Here is a 14,664-nt window from a genome sequence, read left to right on the forward strand (position 1 = left end):
GTCTAGACTGCAGACAGCAATACTGGTCTAGCAAATGCTTCCCCCTCAGTTCACCTCCATTCAGATAGGGTAAGGTTACTTAGGTGCAGAATAGTGAACTGTTTTTACCATCAGGAAATACAGTTATATTCACTGTTAGCCCAATTTTGCCAGATGGGGTGAAGGCACAACCCATCCCCATCGGGCCCTCAGGAATTCTGACACAAGTTTTAGAAATTTAGTTATGGTTTCTTGCTTAGGAATCATCCCTGCTTCCAACACTTGTAGCTGTAGCCCTGATCCTGTGACCACTACATCAGGTATGGGGAAAAAAATTGAGGTAATATGGGGAAGAAGGAAAAAAAAAAGTATAATCATTATACTGGTGTTCTCCTCCCTTGGCAAGAATTGCATAGTCATCCCAGCCTCCTTTCCCACCAGGTCTTCCCCAGATCAACCAGAAAAATAGAGAAATTGCTATCCCACTGACATTGAGTATGAGCACACACTTGCGAAGGTGTGTAAGCCAGCCCTGATGCTTTTATCTCTTTGTTTTAGACAATCAATGTTTTAATTGCCTGTTCCACTTCCCTATCAAACTATTACTCTGAGGAGGATCGCTCTCTATTCATTGCTGGACATTGTGGGCTATATATCTAGTGTGTTTCTTGGTCTTCTTTCTTCTTTTTTTTAATAACACTCTGAACATTTGGATCTTCCACCATATAAGCAAAACCCGGTCAAGAATCAGTGTCTACTGCTGTCAAGACCCATCTGTAGCCTCCCAGGGCTACCAGCATCAGTCTCACTTGCCAGCTACACTCAGGTCCTTCCCACCAGGGAATCTGTTTCACAGCCATCTTCACTGTGTCATTTTTGCTGACAAACAGAACAGTTTTCATCTGCATTTTGTGCCTCAGAGGGTGCAAGAACATGTCTCGATTTAGCCCATCTTTGCACTGCTGCACTACTCCCATATCCACTAATTTCACGGACCCAGGCAGCCACTGCAAGGGAGCACATGGGGATATCTGCTTGTTGATTCAAAACCTGAAGGGGGCTCTGCCAATGAGCATCAACAGGTCCTACTTTAATGCACACCCCCTACTTCAAATTTCTGTAAGTTCATGCCTCACATGGGCATCCCCTTTAATAGACCAGATCTCCACTGCTCTTCTGCCTGAGTGTATGGCCAGGCCATTTGCCACTGCCCATGAGTCAGTAAAGATCCCAAAGTGGGTTTCTACCACCATTCAGTTTTTCATCAATGCTAGGAAAACAGCGTGTAATTCAGTGCATTGAGCTGATATGTTTTTACCTTCTTTGATCAGGGTAGCATCCTTCCAAATCATATGTTCATTCACTTTGGAACTGCCATTCACAAAATGAGCAGCTCTTTGCTGGTCAGTTGAGAGTTGTTTATAGCTTCTCACACAGTTCCAGAGTCAGTCTCCAGGTAGCATGACTCTGTATAAACTATTTCCATTTTATTATGGAACTCTTCTGGGCACTGCCATCCCCATTAGAATGTTTTCCTAACATTACCTAAGAGAGCATAGGTATTTCAGGTGTCAAGATTTTTAATGTCTTTCAGTCATAGGGCTAGCCTCAGTTAATGCCCCATAGCAGGGTAGTAAATACTCTTCAAGTCAAAATTCTCTAGTCCAAAGTCTCAGTAATTGTCACTAGAAGGCACTCACAGGCTTCTGTCCTAAGCCCCAGCCTACATTCCACATGGAGCTATCAAAACAGAATTTGTCCATACCAGCACTTCAGATTCTATTCTACACTGTGCGGACTCAGGCAATCTTACTGGTTCCCATTTAGCATGTCCAACTAATATTGCTTGAAGGGTAGATTTATATGCCTTCTGTTTTATAATGCTAGTCAGGAGAAACGTTCCCTAGTCAGATACAATGTCCATTCCCATAAAACATTTAGGTAAAGAAGATACAACTTCTTAATATAAAGTCTGTTTAATAGTCCAACTTTCATAATCCTATCAACCCTTACATTTTTATGTTCTGGTCCCAGGAACTTTTCCACCACTTGCCCACCCCAACACTCCCCCCAGCCATTTTATCCTCTCTTATGCGAAACACTGAGAGTCAGCAGGAGGGGATTGAGCCAAAGGACCCTGGCTCTTTTGTCAATCTTTATCTTGACTAATCTATTTGACTACTGCCCCCAAGCAATTCCAAATGGGGTTTCTCATCATAATCTTTGCCTTCAGCCTTTTAAAATTTCTCCAAACTGGAGTAAATACAACAAACTTATTTGAAACCCTTTAATATTGGGGGATCAGCAGAGGATCCCTTTGGTCCACCAAATTTTCAATATTATTGTGTTCAGACTTTTGTTTTAGCCTCATCAATTTCCATTTTATTTTTTCCATTTCTTAATAAAACTGTTAAAAGTAAAAAATCTTAAATAAGTCAAACAATTTAATTGAGCAAAAAACAATTTGCAAATCAGGCAGCCCCTGAGCTAGAATAGATTCAGAGAAGCTTCACTGCTACCATGTGGTTGAAGAAGATTTGTAAACAGAAAAAGGAATGTGACATTCAAAAAGTGGAAGTGAGGAACAGAAACAGCCAGTTTGGTTACAGCTCAGCTTTTGCCTTATTTGATCCCTGTTTGAACAGTTGGCTCCCTTTGATTGGTCAAAACTCAGTGACTGGCACAAGAGTAGGTTACAGTCTGTTTACACTTCCAGTTAGGTTACAGTTCACTATATATGGATAAACCTTTTCTTATTTTTATTTTTATTTTTTATTTTTTTTGAGATGGAGTCCTGCTCTGTCGCCCAGGCTGGAGCGTAGTGGAGCAATCTTGGCTCACTGCAACCTCTGCCTCCTGGGTTCAAGTGATTCTCCTGCCTCAGCCTTCCAAGTAGCTGGGATTACAGGCACACACCACCACGCCTGGCTAATTTTTAGTAGAGACAGGGTTTTACCATGTTGGCCAGGCTGGTCTTGAACTCCTGACCTCAGGTGACCCACCCACCTTGGCCTCTCAAAGTGCTGGTATTACAGGCATGAGCCACCACAACCCGCCTGGAGAAACCTTTATACCTAATTTAAAGTATGTAAGAAAGCAGCTTTAGGCTAAACTTAATTTAACATAATGATCTAAAGATTTTCACCCTGTTGGAATGAGTCCCATGACTCTCTCTCTTTCTTCTTAGTTTCGCCTTTATCATTGTTTTTTAAATGACCTTTAAAAAATTTCTAGCTTTCTGGGATGAGTCCTTTCACTCTGCCCTCTGTCTTTTTCCTCTTGCTAATTAACCTAATGTTTTTATTAACATCTTAATATCTTTAAAGGGAAGCTGAGACAGCAAATCTGATAAGGCTTCTAGGACTGTTGTTCAGTTTTGCAAGAGTTAAGGTGTCAACTAATAAATAAAATCAATACTGAGCCACAAACAAAAGAAAAGATGTTTTAAGTGGGGTCTTGTGAATTGCAATCAAGAAGTACAGATCTAGCAGTCAGCTAAATCATTTCCTGTTCTATCCAGGCAAGGTTGGGCAGGGGCTTATAAATGTTTACTGTAAGTTTACATATCTGGAAGGTATTAGTACAGTCCATGATTGATGTCAGTTGGTTAGCAACTTAGGATGTCTTTGGTTGATGATCAATCTAGTTCAGCATAGCTGTTTCCCCAAGAGGTTCGCGATCAGGCCATGTATAAACAATTCCAATCAAATGCAGCTGGTTTTACAATTTGGCCCAGTTAAACAGGTTAAAATCCATCTGGATGTTTACATAACTGAGGTCCAACTCCACATGCCTCTTTTTAGAAACTTCTGACATAACCATCTCCATTTTGAGTTTTCTTTTTACAAAAGTCACGTGGGGTATCCATGCGAAAGGGGCCCCCTTAGCCACAGCATTTACCATGACCTGGGTAAGAAGCATATTCAGCAGATGAATATCCCAGTCATCATAAATTCAGTCCCACGTGGCTTGCATGCGGTATATCAGCTGCATCATCTGGGGTATCCCACCGAGCATTTATAGGGTGAGTTGAGCAGTCCCCTTTTTCAGGGCAAGCAGACCTTACCATGTCTTTTATCCAGTTGATCAGCTGGCTGTTCCCTTGGGAACAATCTGTTAACATTGATAGTGAGATTCAGGCAATATGGTTAAATATTGAGTTTATTCAAACACAAACTTTGAAGATGTCCACCTGGGAGGACATGGACTTCAAAAGATTGGATAAGTGCTCTGAAGTGGAAAGGTTTGAGGGTCATTATGTAGGCAGGGTCTAGGAAGCTTAACAAGATGTCAGCATTTTCTATACAAGATTAATGCGTAGTTATAGCAATTCGATAGCAGTGTTTCCTTTTATTGGGAAGAACGTATTTAACATTCTGCATTAGGGATGTAATAGTCAAAGGGGTCTTTTATCTCAGACAAAGAATCTTTTATCTTAGATGCTATCTGGTCTGAGCCAGGAACAAGAAAACAAAGAAGGAAGTTAAGAGGTCAAGCTCAGTGACTCAGTTTCCTTCGGGCCTAACAACTTTTAGAAGCCCAAAATAGATAAGACTATTGGGTTTTTGGTTGTTGTTGTTGTTTTTCACATCTCCTGTGTGTCTGCATCAGGTGTTTACCGTCTGTAATTGTTGCATCATGTATCACCATCTGTAATTGTTTCATAGTGAACTGTGGGTCCTACATAAACCCAAATATGCTCTTCAATGCAACATTTTTGTTTTGTTTTGTTTTTTGTTTTTTGTTTTTTTTTTTTTGAGACGGAGTCTCGCTCTGTGGCCCAGGCGGGAGTGCAGTGGCGCAATGTCGGCTCACTGCAAGCTCCGCCTCCCGGGTTCATGCCATTCTCCTGCCTCAGCCTCCCGAGTAGCTGGGACTACAGGCGCCCGCCATCACGCCCAGCTAATTTTTTTGTATTTTTAGTAGAGACGGGGTTTCACCGTGTTAGCCAGGATGGTCTCGATCTCCTGACCTCGTGATCCGCCCGCCTTGGCCTCCCAAAGTGCTGGGATTACAAGCGTGAGCCACCGCGCCCGGCCCTCAATGCAACATTTAAAACCAAAGATGCTGCTACTTAGTTTCTCTCACAATCCAGTTGAGTAAAGGTTCCTTAAGAAGGTACAAAATAAACAATTTCTTCACACTGTACACTGTAGTTTCAGCTTCTTGGTTTTACCCTTCCCACACACTGATTGTCTTTTGGTAACCACAAGTCTTAGAGGTACTTACTGTTGTCCTGGTATATTTTTTCCCTTAGGGACAGCTTTGAGGCAAGTGGCTAAAGCTTAGATTCACTAAAATTCTAGCTTGGTCAAGCATCAGAGTCCAACCCAGTCCTTTTAATTACATTTGATATAGGTTGGATGTTTGGTCCCTCCATATCTCCAGTGTTGGAGGTGGGGCCTAGTGGGAGGTGTTGGATCCTGGGGGTGGGTCCGTCATAAATGGCTTAGTGCTATCCCCTTGGTGATTAGTGAGTTCCTGCTCAGTTAGTTCATGTGAGATCTGGTTGTTTAAAAGAGTTTGGGTCCTCCAATTTCTCTCTCTTGTTCCTGCTCTCACTTTGTGACATGCCTGCTCCTACTTCACCTTCTCCCATGAGTGAAAGCTCCCTGAGGCCTCACCAGAAGCTGAGCACATGCCAGCACCACACTTCCTTTACAGTCTGAATAAATGTAAGCCAGTGTAACCTCTTTTCTTTATAAATTACCCAGCCTCAGGTAGTTTGTTACAGTGACACAGAAATGAACTAATACAGAAAATTGGTACTGAGGTGCAATGCATTGCTGTAAAGATGCCTGAAAATGTGAAAGTGGCTCTGGAACTGACTAATGGGCAGAGGTTGGAAAAAGTTTGGAGGGCTCAGAAGAAGATAAGAAGATGAGGGAAAACTTGGAACTTTTTTTTTTTTAACTTTTTCACTGAGCCATGGGAACTTCTTACAGACTGATTAAATAGCTGTGACCAAAATGCTGGTAGGAATATGGACAATGAAGTCCAGGCTGATGAGATCTCAGATGGAAATGAGGAAGTTATTGGGAACTGGAGTAAAGGTCACCCATGTTATGTCCTAGCAAAGATCTTTGCTGCTTTGTGTTCATGCCCTAGGGATTTCTGGAAGCTTGAACTTAAGAGTGATAACTTAGGGTACCTGGCAAAAGAAATTTCTGAGCAGCAAAGCATTCAAGAAGTGGCCTGGCTGCTTCACTGCTTCAAACAGCCTACAATTATATATGGGAGCAAAAAAATGACTTAAAGTTGGAATTTATATTTAAAAGGTAAGCAGAGTATAAAAGTTTGGAAAATTTGCAGCCTGGCCATTTAGTAGAGAAAGAAAAAGCATTTTCAGGAGAGGAATACATGTCGGCTGTGGAGCAACCACTTGCAAAAGAGATTTGCATGACTAACAGAAAGCCAAGTGGTAATATCTGAGACAATGGGAAAAAGACCTGGAAGACATTTCAGAAGTCTTCAGGAAAGTCCCTCCCATCACAGGCCTAGGGGCCTAGGAGAAAAGAATGGTTCCAAGGGCCAGGCCCAGGGCCCCCCTGCCCTGAGCAGCCTCAAGACACTGTGCCCTGAATCCGGCGACTCTGGCTCCAGCCTCAGCTTAGAGTGCCCCAGGCACAGGCTGGGTTGCAGCTCCAGAGGGTTCAAGCCTTGATAGTTGTGGTAGTTTCCACATTGTGTTAAGACTGCAGATGCTCAGAATGCAAGCATGAAGGAGGCTTGGTAGCTTCTACCTAGATTTCAGAGGATGTATGAGAAAGCCTGGGATCCCAGTCAGAAGCCTGCCACAGCAGGGGAGCCCCAACAGAGAACCTCTACCAGGGCAGTGCCAAGGAGAAATGTGAGGGCTCCCCACAGAGTCCCCACTAGGGCACTACCTAATGGATCTGTGGTAAGGGGACCACTGCCCTCTGAGAAGTGGTCCTGAGACCACTGCTCAGTCATGTCACTTGGCTGCCCAAGGCCTTGGGAGTCTATCTCTTATACCAGGATGTGGGACATGGAGTCAAGGATTATGTTGGAGCTTTAAGAGCCCTGGCTGGAGTATAGTAGCACAATCCTAACTTGCTGCAGCCTTTAACTCCTAGACTCAAGCTATCCTCCTGCCTCAGCCTCCCAAGTAGCTGGGATTACAGGCTCAAGCCACAGCACCTGACTCTTCATATGCTCTTTACCCAAATTTTCCAATTATTTACATTTTGTATTTTGCTTTGTTAACACCCATCAGCCAAATACCACTGGGAACAAACTTATAATGAGAAACAACTTATTGTAGCTTTCTGCATCAAGGAAGCCCACATACCAAGGTGATCATGGAGTGTCTTGGTAAGAGGCATTTAGGAAGGGCTGGCTATAGAGTTTCATATAAGATGTTAGGTAGTATTAGATATAATATTAAGTAATATCACTATTAAATACTAGATATCAATTAAAAGACTATTAATATTAGTTAATTCTGTTACCTATTAGATATGGCTAGACAACATCATCTTTTCTATCCAAACTCCCATATTTAAATTTGTTGTGCTTTTTAAAGTTCTTGTAACTGTTTTCCCCCATCCCCCAGTCCAAAGTCCAATTTTATGTACTGCTTTTAGGTGTCACATTTCTGTAGTCTTCTTTAATCTAGAAAGATTCAACAGGCTTTGTCTTTTTATTCTTGACATCCTTGAAGTATATAGGCAAAGTATTTTATAGAAAGATAGTGATTTGGGATTTATGTATTTCATGTTTAGGTTCAGATTATGCATTGTTGGTGTGGATACCACAGAAGTGTTGAGGTGTCATAACAGGGGCCAAATGATGTCTGTTTTTCCCTTCATTGGAGATCTCAACTTTGTTCACTTGGCCAAGATGATATCTTTCAGATTTTTCCACTGAAAGGTTACTTTTTAATTAAATTTTGAAAATAAAAATGTTTCTTATGGGAGATACATTATTAGTGGGCATTGTCCTGTAAAGTTTAGCTTCCACTTCTCCCCGATTTATTAATCAGTTTCTTCAACTATAAATATTCTATCAATATGGACCAACAATCCAGTTAAATAACATGTAGATTAACCATTATTATTTCCAACTTTATTGAGGTGTATTTTACATGTCATAGAATTTACCCATTTCAGGCGTACGATTTAATAATCTTCAGGAACTTTGAACAGTGGTGTAACCGTCATCATAATTCAGTTTAGATCATTTTCGCCCCCCAATTGGACTCCTTGTGCTTATGTACAGTTAAACCTCATTCTCACCTCAAATCTGGAGCAACCACTAACCTACTTTCTCTATATATACATTTGCTTATTCTGGATATTTTATAAAATTGAATTTTACAATCCATGGGGTTTTTAGACTGGCTTCTTTAACTTAGCATAATGTTTCCAAGGTTCATACATGTTGTAGCATGAGCCAGTTCTTCACTCCTTTGAATTTCCAAATAAAATTCTGTTGTATGGATATGCCATGATTTGTCTATTCATTTACCCATAGGAGGGCATTTTGCTTGTTTGCAGTTTGGGGTTATGAGTAATGCTGCTATGAACATTCATGTGCTAATTGAAAATACTTGTCTGTGTTGGTGGTCGGCATTCCTAGTTACCGTTTCCTGTCTGTTTTTCTGCCTTTCCTGGCACTTTCCAGGCATGATTTCACCTTCACTTGAACTCCTTCATTTAGGACTCTGCAAATTCCCTGAAGTAGAAGGAAAAATGACCACATTCAAAGTGAGTAGGGCTTGCCTCTCTTGCTGTTAAAATTCCATCTTACTACTCATATTGTCACATTTTTATCTGTCTTGGGAAGACTCAAGGAGAACAACAAGCATTTGAGGGCATTTTGTTTGCCAGATGCTTCCTTTGTTGCTTTTGAATTGACTTTCCGTTTGGTTTTAGTTCTTGTTTTCTTACATAATTTCTTTTCTGTAGTAGAGAAAATAGTAGGAATGGATAATTCTTTCACTTCACTACTTCTCTGCTCACAAATTAGCTGTTTTTATCTTGTATTCATCATGTACATTCATAACTGTATTTTTATTGATGACATACCTCTAATTTTAAATTGTGCTCGTTTTATATAATATTATATAATGTTCCATTTTTATATTGGTATCATAGTCCCAATGAATTAATGTACCTTCTTATTTTTAACTACTTCACACTCATAGACATTTAGGTGGTTTAGGAATTTTACTGTTTTAAGCAACACTGCTGTGACAGCTTTCCTATATATAACCCCTTCCCCCCAAAATTAATTCTGAAAACAAGATAGGATACTTTTGACATGTATTACATTGGCTGTTTTATAGATGATAGATTATTTCAACAGGGCACAGCACATGAGGCTCTGACTGCTACTTCCCACAAATGTTGTTGGAGTTTTCACACAGGAAAAGCTAGATTCTGTGTTTGCCATGCCTCACTCATACCTTGTATGCATGTTATTTATTGGTCTCTTCTTATTCCTTTATGGAGTAAGCATTTTTACCAAAGTAGTAGGTACCTTCATTTCAAATGTCCAGTGATACTGGAAGATTGGCCAGTCACTTGTGTTCTGTTACTATATTTACTCAGAGAAGCAGAATGCAGGTTTTAGTCTCATCTTCCTCTTAAACTCATAAAATATGAGAAATCTGCTCAGATTCACATAGGCAACCAAGGTCAGGAATGTTAGCCATTCTGCTCATTTATAATCAAATAAGTGAGAATGATATTAATACAATGAATTCTTCTTCCTAATCATATTACTGAAACCATGGGAATATTTACAACCTGCTCTTAACCATCATAAGGAGAATAAGGGTACTTGTGTTCACTCAGAAGAGTGGGAAGTAGGTAAAAAATTTGGAAGAAAGTATGAAATTATGTAATCACAATTTTAAATGTGTTTATTTATTGACATTCTAATTTTCATTTGACATTATTTTAAATAATCAGGAGAATAAAGTCTATATAAAATTATTTTCTTTACAGGATTGATAATAAAAATATTTAATATGAAGTATTCATTATTTAAATAAAAAGAGATCATTTTTGCCCTGGAATACTTTGCAGATATGAAATGAGATGAAATAAATAACAATAATGACAGTTATAATAAAATAGATAATATTTATTAAATACTTAGTCTTTGCCACACAGTTTTCCCAATGCTATATATATTTCCTTCTTTAATCCTTGAAAAAACGATACCAGGTGAAAATCATTATACAGACAGGAAACTAATGCATGTAGGTGAGCTTGTCCAAAGCCACACATCTAGGAAGGGACAGGGCTTTGGGATGTGCTCTGAGGCATGATGGTTCCATATCATGACATTGAATGATACAACTAATGTATGTAGTTTGTGCCTTGAGCATATAGAGGATGCAATACATAGGTGTCCCACACAGGTCACCATAAACTGGTTAGTTTGACAGATACTAAAGAAAAGTTAACAACATCCACAGTTTGAGTATGAAAGGAAGACAATGGAAGAGAGGAAGACAATGGAAATTATCAAAGTTGGGACTAAACTTCTAAATGTTACTGGGGCAATTGGCAACACACTAAAACCTAAATACCTGTAGCCCAGGAGGCAGCATTTAGAGTCCTAGAGGGCTACTTACAAGTAGACTCAATGACTGCACAAAGTAAAAGTACAGGACTTCTTTTATATCATTGCACTTCTGATGAAGCTCATGAAAATCTGCGTGTGTCATTGTCAGGATATAGGCAGAATGAGTGGGAAATCTGTATGTTGACCTACATCCCTCAAGATCTAGGACAACTTACCACACCTGTCCCCTTTGCCTACTTAGTGCCACCCTTCTTTGAATAATCATTGGTCATAAGATTTAGGTTTTGTATATTGGATATTTTAGGAGGCAGTGACATTCAAGGATGTGGCTGTGGTCTTCACTGAGGAGGAGCTGGGGCTGCTGGACCCTGCCCAGAGGAAGCTGTACCGAGATGTGATGCTAGAGAACTTCAGGAACCTGCTCTTAGTAGGTGAGGACAGGCACCCTCTGTAACAGAATGTTAGGCCCCAGGAATGGCTTTGTATTCCAAGTTTGAGTATGCATTGGGAACCTAAATTTCCAGTAAATTTTCCCTAGATATTACCTACAATGGGTTGGAATTAAGCATGTCACTGTGTGTTCACAGGGAATCAACCATTCCACCAAGATACTTTCCACTTCTTAAGGAAGGAAGAGTTTTGGATGATGAAGACAACAAGCCAAAGAGAAGGGAATTCAGGTTAAGAACCAAGTAACTGTGCATCCTTGTACATGACTCTTCCATCTGTTTTACTTCTGTCCATGCCTATTTCCATCACCCTGGTCTAAATTGCCAAACTGCTTTCATGAATTATTGCAACTGCCTTCCTTCTTTAAAGTTCCTTTGGGTTCATTATTCATGTTCATATTTTATTAGTTTCATAATTTATCATACAAGATTTTAGACTAGGAAATTTACCAGAATTAGTAACGGGTTAAGTGTGTGTATGTTATTAATTATTTAATTCAGTCTTTTATTTCTACCAGGATTTTACATATGAGATGTGATGTGGTTCTAAATTGTTCTCTTGAAAACCAAAGACCATAGTGCACTCGGAAAACATGAACTTAATGTTTCCTGTATTCATTGAAGTTTAATGCCATTTCCTAAGTGTGAAATCTTGAAAACATTGAATAGGGCTTCACTTGCCCACATATATTAATTCTGTGTCTTTTTAGGAGGCAAGATCCAAATTGAGATGGAGACTGTTCCAGAAGCAGGACCACATGAAGAGTGGTCCTGTCAGCAAATACGGGAACAAATTGCAAGTGACCTAACCAGGTCTCAAAACTCCATAAGGAACAGCTCTCAGTTCTTCAAAGAAGGTGATGTCCCCTGCCAGACTGAGGCAGAACTATCTGTAAGTCACGTGCAACAGAAACCTTACCAGTGTAATGAATGTAAACAGTCTTTCAGTGATGTTTCTGTCTTTGATCTTCATCAACAATCACACTCAGGAGAGAAATCTCATACATGTGGTGAGTGTGGAAAAAGCTTCTGTTACATCTCAGCCCTTCATATTCATCAGAGAGTCCATATGGGAGAAAAATGCTATAAGTGTGATGTATGTGGTAAGGAATTTAATCAGAGCTCACATCTGCAAACTCATCAGAGAGTCCATACTGGAGAGAAACCATTCAAATGTGGGCAATGTGGGAAAGCCTTCCATAGTAGATCAGCACTTAATGTTCATTGCAAATTGCACACAGGAGAGAAACCTTATAATTGTGAGGAATGTGGGAAAGCCTTCATTCACGATTCACAGCTTCAGGAACATCAGAGAATCCATACTGGGGAGAAGCCATTCAAATGTGATATATGTGGTAAGAGCTTCCGTGTTAGATCAAGACTTAATAGGCATTCCATGGTTCACACAGGAGAAAAACCATTCAGATGTGATACATGTGGCAAGAACTTTCGTCAGAGATCAGCACTTAATAGTCATTCCATGGTCCACATAGAAGAGAAGCCATACAAATGTGAGCAATGTGGAAAAGGCTTCATTTGTAGGCGAGATTTTTGTAAGCATCAGATGGTCCACACAGGAGAGAAACCATATAATTGTAAAGAATGTGGGAAGACCTTCAGATGGTCCTCATGTCTTTTGAACCATCAGCGAGTCCACAGTGGACAAAAACCCTTCAAATGTGAAGAATGTGGGAAGGGATTTTATACAAATTCACGACGATCTTCCCATCAGAGATCCCACAATGGAGAAAAGCCATATAAGTGTGAGGAGTGTGGTAAGGACTATAAAAGGAGGTTGGATCTTGAGTTTCATCAGAGGGTCCACACGGGTGAGAGACCCTATAATTGTAAGGAATGTGGCAAGAGCTTTGGCTGGGCCTCTTGTCTTTTGAAACATCAGAGACTCCACAGTGGGGAAAAACCTTTCAAATGTGAAGAGTGTGGAAAGAGTTTTACTCAGAGTTCACAACTTCATTCCCATCAGACATGCCATACTGGAGAAAAGCTATACAAATGTGAGCAGTGTGAGAAGGGATACAACAGTAAATTTAATCTTGACATGCACCAGAGGGTCCACAGGGGAGAGCGACCCTATAATTGTAAGGAATGTGGAAAGAGCTTTGGCTGGGCTTCATGTCTTTTGAAACATCAGAGACTCCACAGTGGACAAAAGCCATTGAAATCTGGAGTGTGGGAAGAGATCTACTCAGAATTCACAGCTTCATTTACATCAGTAAGTCTATATGGGAGAAAAGCCATATAAATGTGAGAAGTGTGGGAAGGGCTTTGGCTGGGCCTCAACTCATCTGACCCATCGATTCTCCACAGCAGAGAAAAACCATTCAAATATGAGAACTATGGGAAGAGCTTTGTACATAGATCATATCTTTTTTTTTTTTTTGAGACAGAGTCTCACTCTTTCGCCCAGGCCTGACTGCAGTGGCGCTATCTCAGCTCACTGCAAGCTCCGCCTCCCGGGTTCACGCCATTCTCCTGCCTCAGCTTCCCGAGTAGCTGGGACTACAGGTGCCCGCCACCGTACCCGGCTAATTTTTTGTATTTTTAGTAGAGACGGGGTTTCACCATGTTAGCCAGGATGGTCTCGATCTCCTGACCTCGTGATCCGCCCACCTTGGCCTCCCAAAGTGCTGGGGTTACAGGCGTGAGCCACCGCACCCGGCCATAGATCACATCTTAAAGACCAAGAAAAAAGTCCACAGTGGAGATAATCCATACAAATGTGAGGAGCGTGGGATGTACTACAGCAGGCACTTGACTTGATATGCATCAGAGGGTCCATATGACAAAGAAACCATGGAAGTTTGGGGAGATTGCCATGTGCTTCAGTCATGCCTCAAAGTCTTCAACTTCATCGGAGTGTTCACTTTCAAGAGCAACCTTAGTAAGGTGATATCTGTGATAGTCTTCTCAACTACAAGCTCATCTGAGAGTTCACAATGGGAGAAGCATTAAAAATTTTATACATGTGGTAAGCACTTCAGTTTGAGTTCATATCTCATAGCTTATTACAGAATCCATGCTGATGATACATTTCATACAGTCTCAGGAGGGAAAATATTTAAGTTAAAGTCAGAGTTTCAGCCATAGTTCAGCATACCCACGTGGTTTTAGAACCACTGTAGCACAGAACCTTTGTAATTTGGGGCTTCATTCAGAAGTTTGGCAATTATAGTTATTCAAGAGACAGGCCTTAGAAAGAATAGGAGTTTGCTCAGGCATTTACAAATCTCTAATGATGGACATGTCAAAATTGATGTCAGCTAGAATATAAGCTGCATGTATCTTTGCTGCAGAATCTTCACAACCTTAACACTGATTGGCACTTTGTATGTGTGTTTGGTACATGTAAGAGATATAGAAAGAGCTTTGGCTGGGCTTCATATCTTTTGAAATATCAGAGACGTGATATTAAAGGATCAAAAGGGAAAACATATTTCAAAATTGTATCTAAAAGAGGAAACCTGGGATAGACCAAGATGGCCAATTAGAAGCAGCTATGGTTCATGGTACTCATACAGAGGAATGAAAATGACAGGTACATTCAGCACCTTCAACTGAAATATCTAGGTTCTCTCATTGGGACTGACTAGGCAATCAATTCAACCCACAGAAAATGAAGAAAAGTAGGGTGGAGTTATGGCCCACCTGGTGTGGC

The 14,664-nt window shown here is 40.5% G+C and overlaps 1 protein-coding gene across 8 annotated transcripts in view; it reads left to right on the forward strand.

The window, feature by feature from the left end:
• The window catches only part of ZNF230 (zinc finger protein 230), a 61,781-nt gene that overhangs the window by 2,925 nt on the left and 44,192 nt on the right, over window positions 1-14,664 (forward strand). For 3 of the 8 annotated variants that reach the window (XM_054674106.2, XM_024351432.3, XM_063801844.1), the window contains exons 2-5: window positions 8,626-8,708; window positions 10,844-10,970; window positions 11,127-11,219; window positions 11,699-11,880. In XM_054674106.2, coding sequence (XP_054530081.1) covers window positions 8,628-8,708; window positions 10,844-10,970; window positions 11,127-11,219; window positions 11,699-11,880 — 483 coding nt within the window. In that variant the 5' untranslated portion in view covers window positions 8,626-8,627. Of the gene's footprint in view, window positions 1-8,625; window positions 8,709-10,843; window positions 10,971-11,126; window positions 11,220-11,698; window positions 13,978-14,664 lie in introns of those variants that run through there. The other 5 variants (XM_063801841.1, XM_063801845.1, XM_063801843.1 and 2 more) reach the window with 3 other exon arrangements.

The sequence above is a fragment of the Pan troglodytes genome, chromosome 20 (assembly GCF_028858775.2).
Source record: "Pan troglodytes isolate AG18354 chromosome 20, NHGRI_mPanTro3-v2.0_pri, whole genome shotgun sequence".
In the NCBI taxonomy this organism is placed as follows: domain Eukaryota; kingdom Metazoa; phylum Chordata; class Mammalia; order Primates; family Hominidae; genus Pan; species Pan troglodytes.